Source organism: Hemicordylus capensis, chromosome 1 (assembly GCF_027244095.1).
Source record: "Hemicordylus capensis ecotype Gifberg chromosome 1, rHemCap1.1.pri, whole genome shotgun sequence".
NCBI classification, from domain to species: Eukaryota; Metazoa; Chordata; class Lepidosauria; order Squamata; family Cordylidae; genus Hemicordylus; species Hemicordylus capensis.
In genome coordinates this window covers 185853912-185878527 of record NC_069657.1, presented here as the reverse complement: position 1 = coordinate 185878527, position 24616 = coordinate 185853912, and the positions used below count along the sequence as shown (strand labels likewise).

Genomic DNA, 24616 nt, shown 5'->3' with positions numbered 1-24616 from the left:
TGTATTAGGACCCTCAGAGCTGTGCTTGCTGTGTTTTATATTGTGCTGATTTATACCCAAGAATGAACAAGGTTCTACCCCATACAATTTCCATAATAGACATCCTTCTCCCATCTTAGGAGTTCATTTAGTGCTTAAGGAGGAATCTTGCCCACAAAAACTTATCTTCGTATTCTTACCTAATGATATCGGTTTCCTTCATCTTATTTTTCTTGATGACATCTGGAGGAATTGGCTTCCACCCAAAATTCATTGGCCATGTAAAAATACCACGTTGAAAGCTGTCCACAGTCATGTAGCTATAGAAAAGAAGCAAACAACAGGTATTAATTTCAGAAACAGAGGCCTTATCAGACAAGGCTGACGGGAAATTGTCATACGACATATTGGAGTACGGCATGTTATAAAGGCCCAACATGAAAACAAGCACCCTGCAAAATTATGACATTATGAATTATGTAGGATTTATGAAATGTGTGACATTTTCATATTACTTTGTTTAATTTCCAAGACCTCCACAACCAGAAAAAGGCTTAAGGAGAGAAGAATGACTAATCCAACTATTCAGGAAACGTAGCACAAGATTGCTACACAAAGCACATAAAAGCCTGCTATGAGGAAGACAACAGATTGCCTCAAGCAATGTAGACTGCCACATAAGAGCAAGCTTGTATATTAGACAGTGTTTCTTCACATGCATAGCAGCATGTCCATGGGCTACAGCTGCCCCACAGGGCACTAATATGGTTGATTCTCGGCTCTCCGATTTGGAAGGGGGGAAAAGAAAGCACTGGCAGCCAAATAACCAAGCATTTCAAGGACCTAATCTTGTAAAAGATAGTTTCGCTGGCTGACATGAGGAAAATTACCCAAAGCAGTTCCAATGAAATTAAAAGAACAAATTAGGCAATACCCAACTGTGCCACCCCAGGCCACTCCGGAGATGCCGTTTCTGTGCTTGCCCAGTGTCTAGAGGCTGTCAGGGTCTGGATGGGCCAAAACAAGCTCAGATTTCATCTTTCCAAGACTGAGCTGCTTTTGCTTACTCCTTGATCTGGCCAGTTGCCAAATCTGAGTCTCTCTCTAGACGGGGTTGCGCTGCCCTTAAAGGAGGTGGTCCACAACTTGGGGGTCCTCTTGGACTTGCAGCTCCTGCTTGAACAGCAGGTGGAGGCCATGGCCAGAGTGCCTTTTCCCAGTTTCGGCTAGTCTGCCAGTTGCGGCCTTATCTTGACTGGCAGGCCCTGGCAACGGTAACTCATGCCCTTGTCACCTCTCGTTTGGATTACTGTAATGTGCTCTACCTGGGGTTGCCTTTGAAGATGACCCGGAAGCTTCCACTGGTCCAGAATGCAGTGGCCCGCCTGCTTATGGGCGCTAGGAGATATGATCGTGTGACACCACTCTTGCGGTCACTGCACTGGTTACCTATTTGCTTCTGGGTCCAATTCAAAGTGCTGGTTCTCACCTTTAAAACCCTTCAGGGCGCTTAGCGCCTGTATACCTTCAGGACTGCCTCTCCCGACCAGTCCTGCCCCGTCCTGTGAGATCTTCTCAGGTTGCCCTGATTCTGTCCCTGGTCTCAGAGAGGTCCATAGTACTAGGGCCCATGGAAGGGCTTTCTCTGTTGCTGCCCCTCCACTTTGGAATTCTCTTTCCCCCCAGATTCAGTCTGCCTCCTCCTTTTTAGCCTTTAAAACCTTATTGAAGACATTTCTTTTCCACCAGGCGTTTGCCCTTTCAATCTTTAAAAATAAATAAATCTCAGATGCTGTTCTTGTTTTGTACACTGCCCTGCGTCTGTGGATTGGGCAGTATATTAAATCCATAAATAAACAAACAAACAAAACAAACAAACAGCCACCGAAAGCAATAGGATAATAATTTGGGCCAAACTTGATGTGACATTTGTCGCCCCCCCCCCCCAGGGGAAATAGCCACCATGGCAGGAGGTGGCAATCAGGATTGGAAATCTGGTGTGGGTGGAAGTTAATCCTGTACTCTCCCTGTCATAGCTGCTATTTGCCTCCAAAAGGGAAGCTGCCATTGGTACTGCAGGGGGGTAATTTTTGTCACAACACAGTGCAGAGGTAAAGAGTTAAAAAAACACCTCCCCCCCATTAAGTCACCTACAGCTGCTATTCACTTGAAAACACACACACACACACACACACACACACACACACACACACACACACACTCACGTTTAAGCACTTTTCAGCTAATCATTTTCATGAAACACCTCCAACTATGTTGTTCTTCTGAATTAGAACACAATATTTGAAATCCTCCACTATGCATGCAACTCCAATGTGTTGTACTCAGGGTGTATCCAGAGCGGCATGTTTTCCCTTAATCTTCCTATTTGTCCCTGACTTTGGGCGAACCTCATTGTATCCCTCCCCCCACCCCTTTATGATGTTTTATGGTCAGATGTATCCCCCACCCCTGCTCGCCTTTATGATGTTTTATCTCAGATGTTAGAGGTTTGTTTTTCTTTCCTGTCTTCTTGTGCATGGGTTTGTGTGTGGCCACAGAAAGATGCCCACCACAGTAACTCCTTGTTCTCAGAGTTAGATCTAGGGATGTTAAACCCAATTCGAAGGGTTACATGTGATTTTGCAAGAAAAGAAAGTAAGGGCTGATGCAACTTTGCAGCAATATGCCTAAAGAAAATGATTATTATTTAATGAGACAGAAAATTCTAGTCTTCTTTATAGAATAGAGTTATATCAGCAACAGCATGTTGACAATATATGTTGGGAGGGAAGTGCTTTTTAAAATGAAATTTGAGAACTGCGGAATGCTATGTGAGTGTAATTCACGTGCATAGCACGTTCTTCTGCAATACACACCTGTGTATTTTTCTGATTTGTGCACAAATACTTTGTAGCCTGGAGTCACAATCAATAACATTTAGAAGCCTAAATAAAGAGGCAGAAAATCCACATAACTGGAAAGCACTATTGCAGAATAATGTTACATTTCTTGTGAAGACTCTGTGGGGAGTAGCGATGGAATCTGTGGGAAGCATCTTTGTCTGTTGCGGGGGGATGGGAGAAATGAGCATGCCTGCACTTGCAGTAACAACTTTGGCACACAAGTTGCTCTCTCACACAGCATTATGACTTGGTCCTTATTTTCCAGCATTGCAAAAGCTGCCACAGCAGCACCCTTAGCAACAGCAAACATAGCCATAAGCTCAAATCCAGAAATGTCTTCAGCCACATTTTGAGTAAGTACACCTTGCAATGCAGAAGGCAGATTGCAGAGCAGATTAGAGCAGTGAGTGAAGTACTAGTTTCTCAAGGCCATACATGGAGCAATTCTCGCAGCAATCACCAAGAAAATATTACAGCATATTATTCTCAGTGTAGAGAAAAGAAAACCACAAAAATCAAATCTTCCTTGTTTCCTTCCTCTTCTCCTGATGTATCCTGCTCAAGGGTACACTAAGGGCTCTCTCTCTCTCTGCCTCCCAGGTCCTTTGAAAGCATTTTGAAATTCCCTCATTTTATTTTGTTCCCCTCCCTCCCCCCAACCCAGCCAATGGGGGCACAGCTGCCCTTGACAACACTTGATTTGAATGACAACAAGCCAACCAAGAAGCAAGGAGATCTCAAGCCAATTGGAAGCCAGTGCCAGAAAACTAGTCATCGAGGGGGAAACACCCATCAAAATGCCTGCTTGAATCACAGGAATCAATTCATGTCAAATTGGGGCAATTTAGATTCTAATGTATTTACTTTAAGGACAATTTGATTCATGTTACAATCGTGTGAATTACCCCAGCTCAGTGCAAACTGATTCACACACAAATTGAATTGCAATCTCTTACTACTACTACATCTACTAAACAGACCTATGCTCAGTCTGAAATGTTGTGCTCTGCCCAGCTTTCAAAAAATAACCAGACTTGCTAGAAAACAGACTTGCCTGGAGTTTCAACTATCATGGAAGGACTTATAATAAGCCTCCAGAGGCAGATACTGGCACCATCCAATCAACAAGTGAAAGGCATTGTCAAAGTGGATGCCTAGGAAGGATCTGCCCTGCAGCGGTGTTCCATGTGTAAAACTCTCTTTCCATGTACTGTAATCATGATGGCTGGAGTGGGGCAAACATGGAAGGTACTGAAATTACCTCATGTCTTTGTCACTGATTACTTCGATAACGGGACAAACAACTTTCTTTCTGTTTAAACGGATGCGGTCCAGTAGCGGCTCAAGCCACCCTACGTTGCACTCCACGTGAGAATCTAAGAATGTTAGCACGTCACCTAGAGAAGAAAATGAATTATTTCCATTACAGAAGGGGATTGGCATGGATCCCACCGTGCTGTTACCACACGTCACAGCCCAGCCTCAACCAGCCCCATGATCCTAAGCTTCACCGCTTCCACCAAGTAGACTTTTGCTCCCCACCTCTAGCTGGGTCTACTAAAACAGCCATCCAAACCTCTGTCTTATTCAAAATTAGGTAGGGTGGAAAGGCTTCTAACCGCGAGATGGGGAAACAGACAGCAGCTATGAATTTTTAACTTTAAAACAAGGACACTTTACTTTAAAATAGTTCTATTCAAAACAATCGTTCTTGTACAAAACAGCAATCAAAGGAGCACAAGGAAGAAATAAAATATGAGCAAAACGTTTCCAATCTATCCTGCACTAATACTGGGTCCTAACTCAGAGTTCTTACCAAGAGTCCTCTTGCGATAATCCCTAATCAGCTTCTGCAGCAAACCTGGCTTATCCCTTGCTCAGCCTCAGGTACTGCTCTCCCTTCCCATTTCTGGGGATTCAATCCCAGACTGTTCCTTCAGCTGCTTTGGGGGTGATTTGGTCCTCCAATCATCTAACTCTCCTAGTGACATCAGCTCTCTTTCCAGCACCAGTTCTGATTGTCTCGGTCTGTGACAGCAACTCCTTCTCTTGAACTCTCTTCAGCTCTCCAACTTGCACTGCACTACACCTTGCTGAAGGTAGCCTCCTTATATTCTCTTTTCCCCTCCAAATGTATTCAAAGAAACCAATCAACACAACTCAAATTCCTTCCATTATTTTAAAACACACCCAATCAAATCAAACCCTCTCTTCCCTTCAGAATCAAACCAGTATATTTCCTCTCCCTCCAAAACCAAACTGTAGAACAGGCGCTGTGAACTTTTGACTCCTGGGATTTTTTACACACAGAAGGCTTTACTGTGAGTTTATGGGGAGGTTTTACTATGAACTCTAAGTTGTCCCCCAAACCAATGCAAACAGGGGATTTTTTTTTACCCTGGATATAAATCAGGCTATATGATCACCTTAAGTGGTGCAGTGGGGAAATGTTTGACTAACAAGCAGAAGGTTGCCAGTTCAAATCCCTACTGGTATGTTTCCCAGAATATGGGAAATACCTATATCAGGAAGCAGCAATATAGGAAGATGCTGAAAGGCACCATCTCATACTGTGTGGGAGGAGGCAGTGGTAAACCCCTCCTGTATTCTACCAAAAGAAAACCACAGGGCTATGTGGGCGCTAGGAGTTGAAACCGACTTGGCAGCACACTTCACCTTTTACCTTACACTCTAGCACACAGTGAAAAACCCAAATTGTGTCTTAACTGCTCCCTGATAACTCACAGGGACTTCGGAGTAAATCTAGCCAATATGTGAACCCACCCCCACCATTCTGGAAGAGATGCAAGTTAAAGGGCTTTAAAAGCCCCGTGTGAAAAACTTCTTTCTCAGCATTTTAACATAGGGAGTAGGAAAAGCAATTGCAACACAGAAGTCTTATATACAAAAAGAGGAGGTCCAGGCCTCATTCCTTCACAGGGATCAAGAAAAATGTGGAGTCTTACATAGGAAGCTGCCATATACTGAGTCAGACCATAGGTCCATCTCGCTCAGTATTGTCTGCCCAGACTGGCAGCGGCTTTTCCAAGGTTGCAGGCAGGAATCTCTCTCAGCCCTTTCTTGGAGATACCAAGGAGGGAACTTGGAACCAGAGCAGCTCCATCCCCTAAGGGGACTATTTTACAGTGCTCACACATCAAGTCTGCAATTCAAATGTAACCAGGGTGGACTCTGTTTAGCTAAGGGGACAGGTCATGCTTGCTACCACAAGACCAGCTCTCCTCCCCTTATTTGATGGGTCCTTGTGGAAATGTTGCTGAAATAAGCTGATAACACTAACTGTGTAATATGGAGCTCACTGCGGGGAGTCTTGCCCACTTCATTTATGTTGAAGATTTTTTAATGCTGCTTTTACTTCAGAAAACGTACAACTTAAGGTGGGAGGAGGTGTTAGAAAGTAGTTGATAAACCAGGGATGTTGTAGTAAAAGTTAATCTCACGTTTACATCATCTCTGTGACTTTGCAAACTAGGGAATATATGAGCATGAGTGATTTGGGTTGGGATCTTCTACTGCCCCAGCTATCTAGTGGATCCTCCTGTTGATTTTGCATTGTGCTATACCATCCTAGTCGACTTTCCCTATTGATTACTCGGAGACAGCAGAGTTGTTGGCAGGGTATTAACAGCACCGTCCAAGACTTACTTGCTGATCCCAACCCAGAGATTATCACACATAGCAATAGTTTTGCCCACCCTGCAGTGCATGAGAATCCTCTCATAAACAGATGGTGGTGGTCAGCTTTAGTAGCACTGATGATCCATTGAGGAAGAGCCTGTCTGGTTTGAGTTGGATGTGATAGTTCCCAGGCACAGGAATCAGTACTACCAGCTCTAAATATTTGCCCTTGACCAGGACCAGGAAGGGGCGCTGTGCATGTAGCACTGGAAGTGCTTTGAAGCTTATTTCCCACTCAGAGCTCTTCTGCACATGCAGATTTCAAACCAGAGGGCAGACCACTTGTGAACACCCATGTACCCTTGCTTGCTTAGGTAATCTGGTGGACTCTTCTTAATCATCTTTGGAGAAATTAACCAGCCATAACTGGACTCTGATATAGGTTTTTTGTTTGTTTGTTGCATCTGAGCCAGCGTGGTGTAGTGGTTAGAGTGCTAGACTAGGACTGGGGAGACCTGAGTTCAAATCCCCATTCAGCCATGAAACTAGCTGGGTGACTCTGGGCCAGTCACGCATCTCTCAGCCTAACCTACTTCACAGGGTTGTTGTGAAAGAGAAACTCAAGTATGTAGTACACCACTCTGGGCTCCTTGGAGGAAGAGCAGGATATAAATATAAAATAATAATAATAAAAATAATAATAACTTGGACTAAAATGACACCTGAACTGGGAATGATATGAGTGGGCTGATTTGTGGATAAATAAGGTAAGAACTGTAAAATCACTGTTCACACTGAGAAGTGCTATGGAAACTTAAAAATATAATGAATACATAATTAATACTCAAACCTACATCCACAACACAATTTTTTAATAGCTCTGGAAAATCCATCCTATGGAGCTCACTAAAATGCCATAAAGCCCTCAGGGCCAATTCTAACATGAACATCATAATAAGCATGCCTCCTTAGATGACTCCTGTATTCACAAACTCAGGAAAATTCTAGCCTTATACTCATAACATATCCAGGGTGAGTGAACACCTGTTGAAAGGCAGGATTTTTGGGAGGAGTCCTGTAATAACAAAAAATATTTTTTCTACAAAGCACACGCCCAATTTCTGATTCAGTTGTATTATTAATATAGATTTTTATGTTCAAGCACTGCAGCTGGATTGACATAACAAGACTTTCACCTTGAATAGATGCATATGTCTTCTTAAGGGGCAGGTAATTGAGTCTCTTTAAGATTACCTCATAAGTTGAGTGCCCCCATAAAGTTGTTATATACACAAAATAGTAAATAAAAATAACAGAGGAATTTAAATTAGAAAGCATAAAGAAGTAGACATGGAGGGGAATAGACAGGAAATAGGAAATAGATTATTGCAGCAAGCAGGCAGTCTGCTATTTATTGATCACTTGCGCATATTTTCTCAAATTTGTCTGGGATTGTTATCATTGAAGGCTACATTTCCCCCCTGTACCAAGGTTCATTTCCCAGAGAAATTTGCTCTTTGATTTTTGTAGTTCAACTGCTTACATACTAAAATACACATTAGCTGTTTGTGGGGGGCAAGCAAGACCAGAAATGTTCATGCCAACTACTAACTGCAATAGGTACTTTATTTATTTAAGGAAATGAAACGGAGGCAAAAGTGTAGGGGGAGGGAAGGAGGAGTGACAAATATGTTAAGCCAAACCTCCTCACTGTGTTTCAAGAAGGCTTTTCAGCAGTGTCAAAAAGCATCTCCTGTTGATGATTTTCAAGAAACACTGGAAAAATGACTTCCTGTTCATTTACATGGTGCGATAGCTCTGATTTTTTTTTGCCTTTAGTGATATAATCACATAGGTAATCTACCTATATAGTGTAATAATGTCCTCCACGCACTGTATCATCCTGTACTGCTTAAGATCATTCATATTCAGAGTGTGAGGATGTGCATAAATTGAAAATCTTGATTCAATTCAAGTTTGAATTCAAACATGCTTTTTCGATTCAAACATGAATCGAATCAGCCCGAAACAGCCCAATTTGATTTGGACTTGAATTGATTCAAATTCAATCTGAATCAGTTTGAACTATATGGGGGAAGGAGGGGGGAGAGGGAGGAGAGCCTCCTTTAAGCATTTTTTTAAAGAAAGAGGCACTGAGGTGTTGGGAAATTAGTTTTGATGTGCAGAACCCACAATGCGGGGGAGGTGGTAACCTGGCCCACCATACCCCTGCTGCCCACTGGCTGTCATTTTTAAAAACAAGAGGTGTAGAAGTGCCTTTGAACCACTCCTGTGAGTGGTAACTACAGAGCGTGCAGTTGTGAGGAGGTGACAACCCAACCCATCATCCCTCTCTGCAGCCACTGAGCGCTCACACAGGGCTATCACTTTAAATGGCCTCTGCATATGCTTGGGAAGGCCATTTGAAGGGACAGCCCAGTGTTCATTTCACTAGAACACAGGTGTGTTTGCGCAAAAACCTGCACATCAGAGATAGTTTCCTGGTGCCCCAGCACGCCAGCCTCTTTCTTTTAAAGAAAAATGCTGAAAGGAGGGTCTCCTCCCCCCTCCCCCTATACAGGTTGAATCAATTCAGATTGATTAAATTCAAATTGGGCTGATTCCATTTGATTTTGAATTGAATCACTTGATTCAAATTCAAATTGCTTCAATCAGCCAGATTTGAGTTGATTCAAATTTGAATCGATTTGTACATCCCTATCAGAGTATATTGCCCTCACTCTCAATTGATTTCATTTGTCCTCACTGACATTATCACATAGCCAAATCTGTTTAGTCATGGAGCTGTTGGACATCATCCCATTCATTATGTGATCTCATGTTGACTGGGATTGTCCATGACTAATTCAAAAACTGGAAGTTAAAAATAGTGTTGAAGCAGCAGCAGCTTGGTAAAACTAGCATTAACTAATACCCAAAAAGTGAATATTCTTACCATCAAAAGTTTTTAATATAAGAACATATGAACTTGCAAATCATGACTTTTGGCCCAAAAATCAAAACATGGGAATATTTTGGTGTAGCCTTAGTCTTAACATGATACTGATTCTATACCTCTAGATGGGAAACTATCTCCTTCTAACTGCTTTATCTTCACTGTTCGATGTTTTAAAATGGCGTGGAGACTGGATGCAGTCCCTTCAGTGTTAAGCATGCCTAAATCCTATCCAACTTAATGGGACATAACTTTGCCACTTATATTACTGCAACTGAGGTCAGTCAAATTTTCAGCTTAGCAACTTAGGTCACAAGGATTGCTCCCAATGACTCCTTTACATTTTTATAATGAACAGTTAATGCCAAATAAATCACCAAGCCCAATTTGACAAGGCACAACTCTACTTACCGTTAGCCATCTCCGCTCCAGCCAGTCTAGCTCGTATTAAACCATGCCTTTCTTTGAGATGGAGGACCCGGACTTTGGGAAACTGTGCCATGTATTGGTCTAATTTATCCTTGAGGTATGCTAGATCAAAACAGAGGGGAAATAGGCAAAGAGTCTAGAAAGACTGTACAGTTGTTCTCATTACCATACAATTGGGTGGGGAGGGTGTGGGAAGGAAGGCAAGATCAATCTTATCTTTCCCCACAGACGATCTGCATTCTGCTGTGGGACGTGTGGGTTGCGTGCCCACATGAGCTGAGCTGCTCCTGGCAGCATGGTGTTCTGGAGGCCGGGAGAATGCAGCCCAGCCTCAAGATATCCCTAAATGCACCGTGCAAGGAGCATCGTGCACTGAGGGATTGTGCCTCAGCCAGGCACTCTAGGTGCCCAGGTCTTTGTCTGCTTGAGTTGCCTGCAGCCTGAGCAGACACATGACTGGGGACCTGAGTAGCAGGGCACGCTTGCATCCTGATACCCAGGTAAAAGCCTGGGTAAAGACCCTGGGCAGCCTGGCAGGGCAGTGCCAGGATTGGCCACAATCTCGTCACTTCTCACGAGCAACCCTACCCTGGTAGAGCTGCACAAGCCTAGGTAGGCTGCTCATGTGAACAGCTTCTATATCTACTTCCAATCTAATTAATGAGGGAATGAGAAGAACCAGCCTATCCTCAACCACTGCCTCTGTGACTTTCTAAGCTGCTGGGAAATGGCTGCAGATCTTCTGGTGGTCAAGACAGGAGCAGAGACTATGGAGTGGTTTCAGTACTCACCTTCTCCCCTCCACCCCGCCTCGCTCCCATTAGCTACATTTTTGTGTGAAGCTTAGTAGAGTGCTTTTGGGGGGCAGGGGGTGAATCCTTGCTCTGTATCAACAGCAACTGCCATATTTCCTTTCTTTTAATAAGCCCTCCTAAGTTATCGACTTATTTGTCATGTGAAAAGGGCAGTTAGCATGTCATTTACATTACATCCACAATGAGACTGAGTTGTGGAGTTTATGTGAAGCTGATAGGTATTCTAGCTCACGGTGAAATCCAACCACTTTTCTCCCCTTTTGAAGCAACCCATTTAAGAGAGCCCATCTGATGAAACTGTGCACAATGGATCCTTGAACTGTATACTTGTCATCAAAATGAGTTCTCTGTGTACCCACTGTTTCCAACACAGAGAGAATAATCTCTTTTCATGTAGGAAAAATAATTCTATGCAGTCCCAACGAAAGGTGACAAAACTAGTTTGAAATTACAGGGAAATTAAGGCAACAAAATTTGACCAGGTCATGGCAATAACCACTTGTACCATCATGAAAAGCAACGATATCAAATCATATTAGAGCAAATTGCCTGAAAAGCAGAATGCTTTTTAATTCTGAGGCATACTAGAATGTATGGAAAATATTGGCTTACCTTTTGTGCTGAAGTCATCCACCAAAATAACTTCTTTAATAAATTGAGGAGGGGATCGATTGAGGACACTATGAACAGAGCGGAGGAGAGTGGACCACACTTCATCAACAAAGCACATGATGATGCTGGTGGTGGGGAGGTCATTGTGAACAAGAAGATCAGAACATCTGCAGTGACAGCAACACAGATAAACAGCATTTACAGTAGACTTTGATTGATACAGAAGACCAGAAGCAGTGATGCCATTAGACTGAGAATGGCCTGTGTTCGCCACTGCTGCCTCAGCCCGCTCCTGTCACAGTTCCCCACTGCAGCCCTCCAACTTACCCACTGCTGCCTTTGGTAACTGCAGTCCCACTAACCACCACAGCAGCTGTGGCTAGCAAAAAAAAAGCAAGCTGGCCACATAATGATGAGCCAGTACCTGTGACCAGCCTTTCTGACACCCTCCTCTTCTCCAGGAAGCCCTCTGTACCACCTTAAAATAGGTCCTTGGGGGTTGCGCAGCCCTCAGAAACATATTATTAGGTGGCACAGAGGGCCTCCTTGCGAAGGGAAGGGCGTCAAAAACTTCCGGCTTCCTCACTGTACCGGTGCAGTTAATTTGGAAAGCTCTCTTAGGCTGCTCTCTCACTGCACTGGTGCATCCTTGCTCTATATGTCGCATCACTCCTATCTGTTGTCTGTCTACTCTACCAGCTCATTCTGCTGCATGTAATAAATAGGCCCTGAAAGCTATAAAAAAAGAACTGCCTAATAGTGCTGAATCTCTCTCTGATGTAAATCAACAGAAACGTTTATCAAACACAGTAGAGAATCATTCTACACACCTAGCATGATTTCAGCAGTAGCTTCAAGAGCTGTTGCTTACACATCTACGTTTGCTCTCTCTACATTATTGGGAGACGTGGAGCATAGCAGGGAAGGGAAGGAATGGCAGAAAAAGAAATGTTCATATTAAGATTGTGTTGGTTTTGTTCCAGACACAACTCCTGCTGCTCTGGATGTCTTCTGCCTCTCTGATTTCTAGAGAACAAGTTAGAGGCCATTGTAGTCACTGGAGTCTTGTTAGTGGGTCATCATTAGGTGCTGGAGACATTTAAGCACATGGGATTTAGCTGACACTCACCCCAGCTACCTGAATCTAAAGATAAGGAGTGCTGTCTGGCAGACTAGTGTGTTGGATGTGAGGTGATTCACAGGTGCTTTTTCAGTCTACCCATAAATCTTTGGCTAAGAGTCAGAAAACTTATTTTATTGCTGGGCAGAGTCTAAAGCAGGCCCCCCAGCTGTTGTTGGACAACAACTCCCCTCACCCCGAGCCACAGTGGCCAATAGTGAGGGATGATAAGTCTGCAAATGAGACAAGGCAAAATTGTATGGATGCAGGGCCGGATTATGACATGCTGAGGCCTTCAGCTACATCAAGCTTAAAAGGCCCCATAGCATAACAAAAAAACCCAATATTATTCTAAGAAAAAGGGCAATGAAAATAAAAAAGCTTTATTCTACTTGGCAAAGATGCAATGAAAAACAAATAATCTGACAACAGTTACCTTGCAATAAGCTTAAGTGCATAAGAAATGCATTTAAATGAAAGCATATTATGTAACCAGTTACCTTGCAATAAGTTACCTTGCAATAAGCTTAAGTGCATTAGAAATACATTTAAATGAAAGCATATGATGTAACCGTTGAACTTTAGTCTTTAAAAAATAAACTGGAGGCCCCTCATAATGTGAGGCCCTAAACTGTAGCTTACTTAGCTTGTGCCTATATCTGGCACTGTATGGATGAGTCCCCTTCAACTGTCCCCTCACAAAAGATTTGTTTCTGACCACTCCTACAGTCTGATGGCTGGCAGAGAATTGCCCCTAGCTGATGATTTTAAAGACTCAGGCAACAGGCTGGATTGCTGTTACCAGTTTTAAGCTGTATTTATGACAACGCCAGCCTCTTCAGAACAAGCAGGGTGGCCAGCATAGCCTTGAAACACCAGGGCGCACAAATTATTTTTCCAGAGGAATAACTGTTTTTAAAAAACCAGGGCTTGGCAACTGTAGTGTACTATAATGAACTGGAAGTTGGGAGAACTGAAAAATACTGTAGCGGAGAAGTCCTGTGAATTCTGTGGTGTATGGAATTAAGCTGTAGAGAAAAATCCCATGGCATATTTGACATGTAAGCAATCAGTCACCCCTAAATAGAAAAGGCTGTGTAACATCTGTAGTTCTCTGACAGAGATGAGCTTGCCCAAGAATATGCAGAACAATTATTCACTTCTGGCATTCCTCTTGGTGGCCAGGCTCCCCTACAACAGGCAACTAACTGCTCTTTGTTACCTCCATTCATTGGGATAACTTGAAGGCATCAGTGAAGGCAAGTGAAAACCACATTATAAATAGTACTGAAGCTGTAGAGGAGCTGATTTCTTATCCTGAGCTATAAAAAGGTATCTGGGTACAAGAAAATGAACTTGTAAGAGTCAGTTCAGTGTAGTGGGTAGCACATCCTAATCGTGGCAGGAAGATTGGGGTTCATATCTCGGCTCAGTCACTAAATTTACTGGGTGACCTTTGGCCTGTAATGCTCCAACTAATCTATCTCAGAGTTATGGGGGTGGGGGTGGGGAGGGTAAATGATATAAACATCCTTGAGATCAGAACTCAAGCTGCCTGACAAGACTAGACCTGTTAGATTCCAGGGCCTATGCAATGTTGAAGACAGTTGAACCACAGGATGCTGAGGGTGTCACTTAAAGCGGGGGCGGGGGGGGACTGAGGTTGGGGGGAGAGAGAAGGAGCCGGTTTTCTCAAGCCCCTAAGTTTATAGTAAGCAGCATCATTCTTGGGGGATGAATGTCATACGGTTAAAACCTCCTCAACCAGTATTACACATGGAGCTTTTAGGGAGGAGGGGCTTTCAGCCCCAAACCTGTATTGTTGTATATCAGGGGGCAGTCCACCTCCCCACCCCCAGTGTGAGCATCAAATAGGGTTATGACGTTCCTGTTACAGACTGGTTGGAGCCCTGAACAGGAGGATTCCCATAGGGGCTGAGGATGCATTGCAACATTTTGTTGCAGGTCTCCACTTCTAAAAAGATATATCTTGCCATTCACAAAATAATTTCAAGGCAGCTTACAGCAAAACGAACAGAATACAATAAAACCTACATTAAAAAAACAAACAAACCTACCAACCCAGCACATTTGATATAATAGCTAAAATCTCATTTAAAAAGCAACAATAAAACACACACCCAATGAGTAAAAACACAGGTTAAAAAGGAGCATTTAAAAGAGGGTCAGACATCATAAAAACCCATTTGTGGCTTAAGAGAACAGTTTGCACTGTGTCACATAGGGGTGTGCACGGAACCGCAGAGCTGCGGTCCGGCACTGTGGGGTGGGTTCCTTTAAGGGCGGGGAGGGTTTACTTACCCCCCCCCCCCGCCGCTTGCCCCCGTCCAGCGTGCGTATTTAATGTAATAATTGGGGCAGCAGGATACTTCCCTGCTGCCCCTTGTCCCTCTGCAATGCCGCCAGCCGCTTTGACTCACAGTTTTGAAAAGTTATTACTGCTGCCCAGTGCCAATAATGAAGTCGAAGAAGCCGGCCTCTCCGCCCGGCGGCTCCCCCAGGAGCCGCCGCCGCCTCCCAGCAGCCACTGAGAACGGCTCTGCCATGGAGGACGCGCCGACGCGCCGCGGCAACCCTCACTTCCGGCTACCATGCGACTTTCCCCCACATACAGAGTCCTCCATGGCAGAGCCATTCTCAGTGGCTGCTGGGAGGTGGCAGCGGCTCCTGGGGGAGCCGCCGGGCGGAGAGGCCGGCTTCTTCGACTTCATTATTGGCACTGGGCAGCAGTAATAACTTTTCAAAACTGTGAGTCAAAGCGGCTGGCGGCATTGCAGAGGGACAAGGGGCAGCAGGGAAGTATCCTGCTGCCCCAATTATTACATTAAATACGCGCGCTGGACGGGGGCAAGCGGCGGGGGGGTAAGTAAACCCTCCCCGCCCTTAAAGGAACCCACCCACCCGGACCTGAACCAGCCAGATCCGAACCGGTCTGGACAGTCCGGAGGCCTTTACAATGGCCTCCGGACCGGTTCGGACACACCCCTAGTGTCACACTCTGAATGAGGTAACTGGGTGGCGACAGGACCTGGAGAATTTCTCGCCCACTTGTCTTTCCTTAAAACGGACTTGGCAGTGGCTGCAGTGGCAACTGGCTGTCTTTAAAACGGGGCCTTCATTAGGCTCTAGGCACATCCACTTCCACTGTCCTAGATGTAAAATAACCATGAGGAATGGACCTTCCATGGCTCTTTATGTCACTAGGGGTCATGTGCAGCAGCAACCCAGGTATAGGGTACCATGGGAAAAGCAGTCCTTCTGGCTCCTGACATTCCTATTGGCCACCAAGAGCCATGGGGACTACATGTTCTGTGCTTCTTTATATTTAGAATACTGTCATGGCAGTACCAGTGGCCTAATGGAACACCTACAGTGATCCATTGGTGAGAAAGGAAGAAAACAGTTGATGCAGACAAGCTGCAAGTCATTATGAATCAAGCCTGAACTTCAGTGGCATTTGGGCTCCATTTGCAACTATGGTGGGGTAGAAACCTTAAGTTCATCCCCCTTTAAGAACATTGGTGCCACTATTACTAATTAGTGTTATTAAATTAATGTTGGAATTGAAGAGTGAGTTTTGAAGTTCCTTAGAATGCCATACCACTGTTTTATAGAAGTTATTTTGGATCTGGAAAGTTGGAAACTGATACAGACAATCTTGATTTTATTCCAGGAGGGGGGAAAATAGATTTCTAGTGCACTCTAGTGGCTGCATGCTAGAAGTGTGAAATCTGAAATAAATTAGTCTCTCTGCTTTGAATAAGCTATTAAATAGCAAGAAATGTAAAGTAAAAAGCTAAGAGGGCCCCAATAGGAACTACTACCAGCAAAGGAAAATATGTCTCCATCAAAGACTGAATGAGCTTCAGCTGCTGAGCTCCTCTCCCTTGCCTCAAGAGTCCTCAACAGGAGGCTCACCTCTTGCTGCCTGAAAGGCAGGGGCCAAGAGTGACATGAAACGGACACTGGGAATGACAAAAGTTGAGGACAGGTGATCCTGCCTGAACAGTCCTGATGGCTCATGTGAAAACCACATCATTTCTGTTCCTGGTACTAGCCTTTAATGTGATTTTTACCATGAGAATCTTTCGGAAGGTGATCTGAAAGCCCCTTGGGGCTATACAATGGGACATACATTTTAAAAGAAATAAATCATTTGAAACCAATCAGACATAAAATTCTGCTAATTATGATAAATTAACATACTTGTTTGTGATCAAGAAATCTGCTTTAGCTGCTACATGGCTGTTTCTCCCCCTAACTGCACCCATTGTTCTTAATTTGCTGGTGTTAACTTGCCCCCCTGCTTTAAGCATGTGAGAAGAGCTCCCCCACCCCGGACAAGGGTCATCTCATTTTTGTAAGGGCAAATTAGTAGTGGGGTAATGGGGGCCATGTAGATCCTTAAAGCAGGGAGTGAGATAAACAAGTACTTTTAGAAACCCTCTCCCCTAGGATTGTTATTCTTCTCTGTACTCCTTGTTCAAAAGAAGAGGCTTGCAGGGGGTGGCTTGCCCTTGATTGTACTTTGCCAGATTGTTCATATTCATATTTCAATGGGCAATTTAAAATATGCAGACCGAGCAGCCACAGTTGCTTCTGATGCCCTAGTTTTATATTTATCTGCTTAACAGAAAGGGATATGTTCAGAGATCGGATAGCCTTTGACAAAAGGATAGTTGCAAAACTACTTTTCGGTCATTTGTAGAAATAAAAGCCTCTTCTTTCCCCACACATAAGCCAGTGAATAGTGACTGCTCATTGACAGTCTGCAAGGCAACAAGGTTTGAATGTAGCCCACTAAGTCTATCAAGAAGGAACAGCAGAAAATCTGTAGATCTGAGGGGTGATAAAAATATGTCTCCCATTTCAATGAATTTGTCATTTTTATATCCTGGCAGTAAAAAAGGAAGCAGCGGCAGCAAAGGGCTGGGTCAGGTCTAAGTCTTCCCTGTTTGAACAAAAGGCTGAAGGAAAAGCATTTCTCAATGTCTATTTGCAATTCAACTATGGGTCTGACATGTGCCTTAAGGGGACGTCACTCCCTGAGCTCCAATATCTTCAAGTGGATCTTGAGAAGGCTACAACATCTTACCAAAGAACTCCACACAGAGTCCATTCTCTTGATTGTTTCTTACAAAGGTTTTATGTGGTTCTTGTCCCTCTTCCAGATCTAAAACCCCCTCTTGCTCCTGGGTCATTTGTGTGTGAGTGTGTGTGTGGGATGGCATTGAATTGCTAAGCAACTCTCTGCCATGACTGATGCTGTACAGGGGAGAGTACAGGGCAGGTGAAACCAAACTATGTTTCCTAGGGGCATTGGATAACGCACATGTACACAGCACCATCAAGACACATGAGCCCAGATTCTGAGCAAGGAAAGCAGCCTTGGAAAACAGAAGATTTTTCCAAATGCTAACCAAGGAAGCTTGTAACTACTGAGCTAATTCTGAAATGAGCCAAGGGAAGCTTGCTCATCACTATAAATGACTAGAGAATCACAACATGGCTTAAATGAGAAATAAAAGAGATTCCCTGAGATGTAAAATCCAGTCAGTCCAACCAAATGATTGGACCAAGTATTATCTTTTAGTCGGATTTAGCTCCCACTAAAATCAACGGTAAAAATAGCTGCCTTAGTTACTTATTCAGAGGATTGCTGGCATTGGTAGATCTGTCCTAGGGAAAGTGAAGGGATCAATGGTCAAAGAGGGTGCATGATGGCTACTTGAAATCTGTTCAGCTTCTAGTTCATCTTGTATCGCTTGGATAAAATAGGTACCGGGCAAAGAATCACACAATTTTGCATGGCACTGCAAAAGATGGTGGCACGCAAGTGGTCTGATTCTGTGCACAAGACCAGATCAATGCCCAAGCGAAGAGCAATTATGTTAACAAATGTAAAGCCTCTGCAGTGCACCAGGATTCCCCCAGCTTGATTCTTACGCTAGCTTGATTTTTACAAGCTCCCAGAGCATGACTTTTGACTTAAATGTTTCCAAATATTAGCAAGAATCTAAAAGAAATCTTCAAAAGAGAGTGAAAAAAAGCGATGAGGCTATATTAAAGGGAAAAAATGTGACTGGGTCACAGCTAGGCAAATTTTACAGCACATTCATTGCAGAAAGAAATACTTCCAGAACTAGAAATGTGATCAAGTTTCCTTGCCAGCATATGGAGAGCAAAGAACTTGGTTGCTGATGTGGACTTAAGTAAGGCCTCCACGTCAACGTCTATATGTTTGTACTCCATAACTGGCCTCTCCCAGTTGGTACATACTGACACACTTCTGAAACTGATTTCAAGTGCTGTTTTATTTTAAAGCCAGCTGCTACAAAAGCTGGCTCTGTTAGCAGGAATCTTGTTTCTTTAAGGCTAACTGCATTCACTCAGCAAAGCAAATGGGAAATCCTAATTCTCTACTACAGAAACTGCCTTTTTCCTTCAGCCAGTTCAGCACATCGTAAAATGTTATCTTTTCAGTAGTAATGTAAGCAACCCAATCTGATGGGCAATTTTCCTTATGTGTTCTGATGCCTGTAATAGTACTCTCATAGCTGGCAGGGCAGTTTCAGCAAGAATTCTGAAGGCACTCTGTTTTTCCCTATGACTCTAACATACCACCCTAAATACACTTACTTACAGATAACTATGGCTGATTGCCCCAAAGGCTGCAACCCCATGGACTCTTAAGAGGCCAGTCCTTTGTGCACTTAATAAGACTAAGTCTCAATGAATTATGTGGCTCTTACTTCTAAGTCCATGCATAGGACTAGGCTGTGACTATATTTCGGCCTAGAGCCCACAAACCCTTTTATTAATGTTTGCCCCCTCAATGTACTTGTGCAGTAATTGATTAGAACCAAAAACACTGATTACTTAGATATGAGACTCTCTCCGTAGGCCAGTTCCATCATATGATTGTTTAGGAGTTTTGTCCTCTCTTAACAGTAGTGCTCTCAGTACTCTAATGGGGTGTGTGTGTGTGTGTGTGTGTGTGTAATAAAGGCCTCCTTACCTTTTTGTGTTGTTTCCCTTAGTTGCTGTTTTTAAGAGCTTATGGGGCTTGATTTGGTTAAAATGGGGGGGGAGTTGGGGGGATCCAGAGGCCTCTAAGAATGTTATAGAAATATGGAGGCTGTTCTCACATGCAGGCAAAACCAAACTAATGAAGCCCAGCCCAGTCTTGCCCACATGTGAGAACCGCTGGCTGGAATCATACCCAACCCTGGCAGTGCCAAGCCAGCCACCCTCTTAAATGAGGTTAAGAGAACTAGTGCTCTCTTCACCCCATTTTTCTGGATCATCTGCCAGCCCCGGCTGCTTGCAGCCAGGCCAGAGAGACTGTGGGGCTCCTGGCCAGCGTTGGGGCAATCCTCATAATGCCCCGCACACCCGCGCAGTGCATTATGAGAGTTCCGGGGGCTGGGACAAAGTGTCCCAGCCCCCAGCCCTCCACGCTGCCAGCGGCTGCCAGCAATCGTGTGGACGGGTGGTCCACCCATCCAGGGGGTGAAAAGGGATTGTCTGCGGGAAGGTAAGTGCAAGCAGCCTCCCTCCCCGCTCTCCCTCAAGCCCTTTCTCAAGGATCGTGAGAAAGGGCTCATGGCGTTCTCTTGCCAACCATTTGAAACCTAAAACTTGGTTTCTTTCTATAGGGAGGCACTCTGTCCTCTGCATACTTACTTAAAGAAGTTCCATTGAACAAAATACCGAGTAAACATGCCTGGGATTGTGTTGCATGATTGTCAACTAGTTGGTCCTGCTCCTGTGCCTTTAAGAACAGCTTAGGGCAAAGAAATTAAGCAGATGACACTCCCCCCCACCATCACTTTCTCTCCCTACCAGGCAAAACTTCACCTACTACACTGCTATGTGACAAGTTTTTTTTTTATAAAAAAGGGCCAGTAAAAAAGGATAGCAACCCTCAAACACATTGGAATCTCGCACATACATGTTCTGGAACCAGTGGCACACCTAGGTAATTTTGGCACCTGGGATCACTCCTGCCGTGAGGCCCTCTCCCCCACTGCGAGGCCTCCCCGAAACCGACTTTGGGGGCCTCCTGCTGCCACCCCGCACCCACCCCACCTCTGCCCCACCCTGCCGAACCTCTGATTTCCCCTCCATAATTTCAGCCACCATGTGCATGGATGATGGGTGGCGCCCTTGGGGTGAGTCGAGCAGGCCACCTCCCTGTGGCAGCGGTGGACAGAGTGACCACTGGGTCTGACTGTCCAGCCAAGCGGCTCTTGAGAACTGCAAGGCGCTCCAGCACGCCTGCACAGTTGAAATAGATCGTCACAAACCCGTGACACCTCACAGTTCTTAAGAGCCGCTGGACCGGAGTGACAAGCCCAGTGGTCACTCCGTCCACTGCCACGGGGGGGAGGCCTACTTGGCTCACGCCTGGCCGCCACCCCTCGGCTGCCACCTCTCGGCCATGCACAAGATGGCTGAAATTATGGGGGAGGGATCGGAGGTCAAGTGTTAGAGCAAAAGCAAAGCTTTTGCAAGAGAGTGACTCCCCCAGTGGGTCAAAATTGAACAGAACACCCTTTCAAAGCTATCATTACCTAACATATCTTTGTACATCCCAATGATCTGGAAACCTAGTGTGATCCAGTTGGAAAGGAAAGGTTGGAGAACCTTTCCAACCGGCAACCTTGGAAAAGCCGCTGTCAGTCTGTGAAGACAACACTGAGCTAGATAGACCAATGGTCTGACTCAGTATGTGGCAGCTTCCTATGTTCCTATGTTGTGCTGTTGAGTTGGTGTTGACTCCTGGAGACCACAGAGCCCTGTGGCTTTCTTGGTAGAATACAGGAGGGGTTTACCATTGCCATCTTCCACGCAGTATGAGATGATGGCTTTCAGCACCTTCCTATATCACTGCTGCCCAATATAGGAATTTCTCATATTCTGAGAAACATACCCAGAGGGATTTGAACCAACAGCCTCCTGCTCTCTAGGCAGGTGGCTTCCCCACTGCACCATTAGGTAACAACCTACAAAAGCAAGCTTTAACTACCAGCTCAGCTATAGAATCACTGGGAAATTTGTTCACACTTCAGTTCACCTCACCTTTAAAATGGGAACAATATTAACATCTCATTGAATGACTACGTGTACCATGAATGGTGACAATAGTTTAGAGCATCATTAGCAATCTTGTGGTTAGGGAGGTTTTTAAGAAATAATAACTGGGAAAACGGGCATTCATGTATTGTAAGTATTGATATAGCATGATAGGTATCTAAAGTTTGGATATACAGTAAAGCTTGCAAAATGGTGCATGATATTAAAAGGATATGTCTCCTCCCTCTTCCCCCCGCCACCCCAGTTGACACAGAAGTTAGGATTAAAATGTGAGCTGCAGTCTTGAAGTGTGCATCTGACCTCTTGAAATTCTATATACACCTTGGGGGAAACTGGTAAATAATATATATCCTCCAGTTTATGAAAAAGCAGGCAAGCAGATCCTTGTGGCTCTCCCCTTCAAGTTAATGGGGATGTTTTTATGAATGTGAATGTTTCCATTGCTGCCCAAGATTACCTAACTCAAAGCAAAGGGAAGAAAACGATGTGTTTGATAAACCATTTTATACTAGCCCCAAATCTGTGCTGTGAGATGCAACAAAACTGATCTTACCCAGGGGGCCTTGTGTCCTCAATGGCTCGGTCTACTGGGATTAAGTCACTGAGATAGACATTGAAGTTCCCCTCATTCCATCTCCTTTTTGCCTCTTCTTGCTTCTCACCTGGGACCACCGCAGGGCGCCCAAATTGACCCGGTGCACTGGGGTCCCTTGGGACAAGTACCCTATCAATGGCTAACACTTTGTGCAGTCGAGTATTTTCTGCGAAATGAGCCACACCATCACTTTGACTGGTTTCCCTTAATTGGCCCAAAGTGACTAAAGTGACTTTTTGCATTTCCCCTAGCTCCGCTCCTTCAGCCAGACGTGCTTTCGGAGTCATGGCCTTAAGATCAGCTACTTTGGTGACATTAATAATAACTTTCCATTTATCTTTGCTTTTGTCATCAACCGGCTGCATACTTGTTTCCATCAGTCTCTTTGTAAGGTTTGCCTTGACATCCGTTTGGAGAGTGCGAGTCCCTGGAAAGACCACTTGAGCTCTCTCCTTGCTAATCAGGACCACTGGATTTTCCAGAGGAATTTTCTTTGCATGGGCAATTTTTATATCCTCCTCTTTGGACAGCTTCTCTGGACCTGTTGAGTTTGTAGACTCTTCTTTCCCCTCTGAAGCAGCTGCCCTGCTGCCAGGTACATCCAAGCCCCTTGCTGCATTTGGGATGTTTCCTCTCGCCTGGGTCTTGTTCCCTGGAAAGTCTGTCACTCTCAGCAGCCCCCAGTGGCTGTCCTGAGGTTCCTCGGGTTTGCTTCCCTCTGGCAATCCTTGCTTTAATCCAGCCCAAGAATCTTGATCCACTAATCCAACTTTGAATAAGACCTCCTTTCTTCCCTGGGCTCCCTGAGTGAACGGCCTGTGCCGTTGTGGAGTGCCTTGCTTCCTGACAGCGGCTGCACTGTGTGTTGAGTTGACAAGTGGCCGCCCCGGAGCAGCTGCTAACTGGGTCGGCTGAAACCCCCTGGGAAGAGCGGCCTTTGTCTGCAGGAGGCTGCTGGCGTTCCCTGCCCCCTTGGCTTTCTTTTCCATGGGAACTGAGGGCAGAGGGCTCCACAGTTTGCCTGGGATGGTCCTGCGCAGGACAATGACTGCCTCAGGCGCTTCGGCTGCTGTGGATGCTGCGCTCCTCTTTTCAGTCCGCCCCTGCATCTTCTTTGCTCTGCTGCGGAGCCCATTCCCAGCCCCGCCAGCAGCATCCTCATCCCCGGCCCTGGAGTCGCTGGCCTCCCTCCCCAGCCCTCTGAGGGGAGGCCGGGGGGGCTCCCCTCTGGACCTGTGGAGGACACTCTCTGGGTGGACTCGCCACCCTCTGAATCGCTCCCTCTCCTTCCTGATCAGCTCCTCTCTCAGGACCTTGGTGTTGATCTCACTGAATGAAAACTTGAGAGCTGCCATGTCAAAGAGCAGCCAGAGGACGGAGGCGGCGAAGATGAAAGCCAAGGCTCTCCCACTGCCTCGGAAAAGCTTCCGGATTTTGTTCATCGTGGGGAAAGTGGAGTGGGTCCTCGGCTCGGCAGCCCCCCGACTTCCTTCCTTCCTTCCTTCCGTCCGTCCTTCCCCTCGGGGCCTCCTCCTTACCTACTGAGGCGGCCGGGCACACACACAGCCCCTAGCGCCCGCCACACGTCTGCATGTCGCTCTAGGGGGAAGCCTCCTCCGCGCCTGCCGCCCGTTGCTGCTTGCCTGCGTGGCGTCCACGTCTCCTCGGCTCCGCGCGGGCGATCCCAGAGCGGGACATGACCTAATCCACACGTAACGCGGCAGGCCAAGTGGCCCACTCGCCTCGCCTGCGCGACCCTTCTCCGCCGCCGCCGCCGACGCGTCGGCTTTGATCCACGCTGCTGTCCCGAGAAAGAGGGGGGAAGGCTGCAGATCAGCTGGGGAACTGGGCTCCCCCTCTCTTCCACCCAGTTCTCATTCCTTCCCTGTAACCGAACACCTCCGTCATAGACGAAAAACAATGTCAAGCTTGCAAACTTCTGGGGAGTGTGGCTGGAGGTTCTCCTACACCTTCCGAGTCACTCCGGCTGTTTTAAAGACTTTTTGCAAAGTCGTGCCCAAGGAGCAATATGCTCATTTTTGGCTGATGATGATTCCTTGTTGTCACAAGGAAATTAACCCTCCGTTAGCCCTCTCTCCTCAGAAGGGATGATCCTACAACTGGTTCTCTTTAAAACTAGAGCCATGTTGTCATACACAGTTTATGGACAGTCGTTTTCTTTCTTTCTTTCTTTCTTTCTTTCTTTCTTTCTTTCTTTCTTTCTTTCTTTCTTTCTTTCTTTCTTTGCTAATGGACAGTCTCTTTCTCTCTCTCTGTCTCTTGGCTTATAGATGGTCTTTCTTTCTTTCTTTCTTTCTTTCTTTCTTTCTTTCTTTCTTTCTTTCTTTCTTTCTTGGCTTATGGACAGTCTTTCTTTCTTTCTTTCTTTCTTTCTTTCTTTCTTTCTTGGCTTATAGACAGTCTCTTTCTTTCTTGACTTATGGACAG

General features: G+C 45.3%; 1 protein-coding gene across 1 annotated transcript in view; it reads right to left on the bottom strand.

Moving 5' to 3' along the window:
• The window catches only part of GALNT5 (polypeptide N-acetylgalactosaminyltransferase 5), a 55106-nt gene extending 31067 nt beyond the window's left edge, over positions 1–24039 (bottom strand). The window contains 5 exon segments of the mRNA XM_053259686.1: positions 180–299; positions 4144–4279; positions 9889–10008; positions 11334–11500; positions 22127–24039. Coding sequence (XP_053115661.1) covers positions 180–299; positions 4144–4279; positions 9889–10008; positions 11334–11500; positions 22127–23610 — 2027 coding nt within the window. The 5' untranslated portion in view covers positions 23611–24039.
• Between the last annotated feature and the right edge of the window lie 577 nt (positions 24040–24616).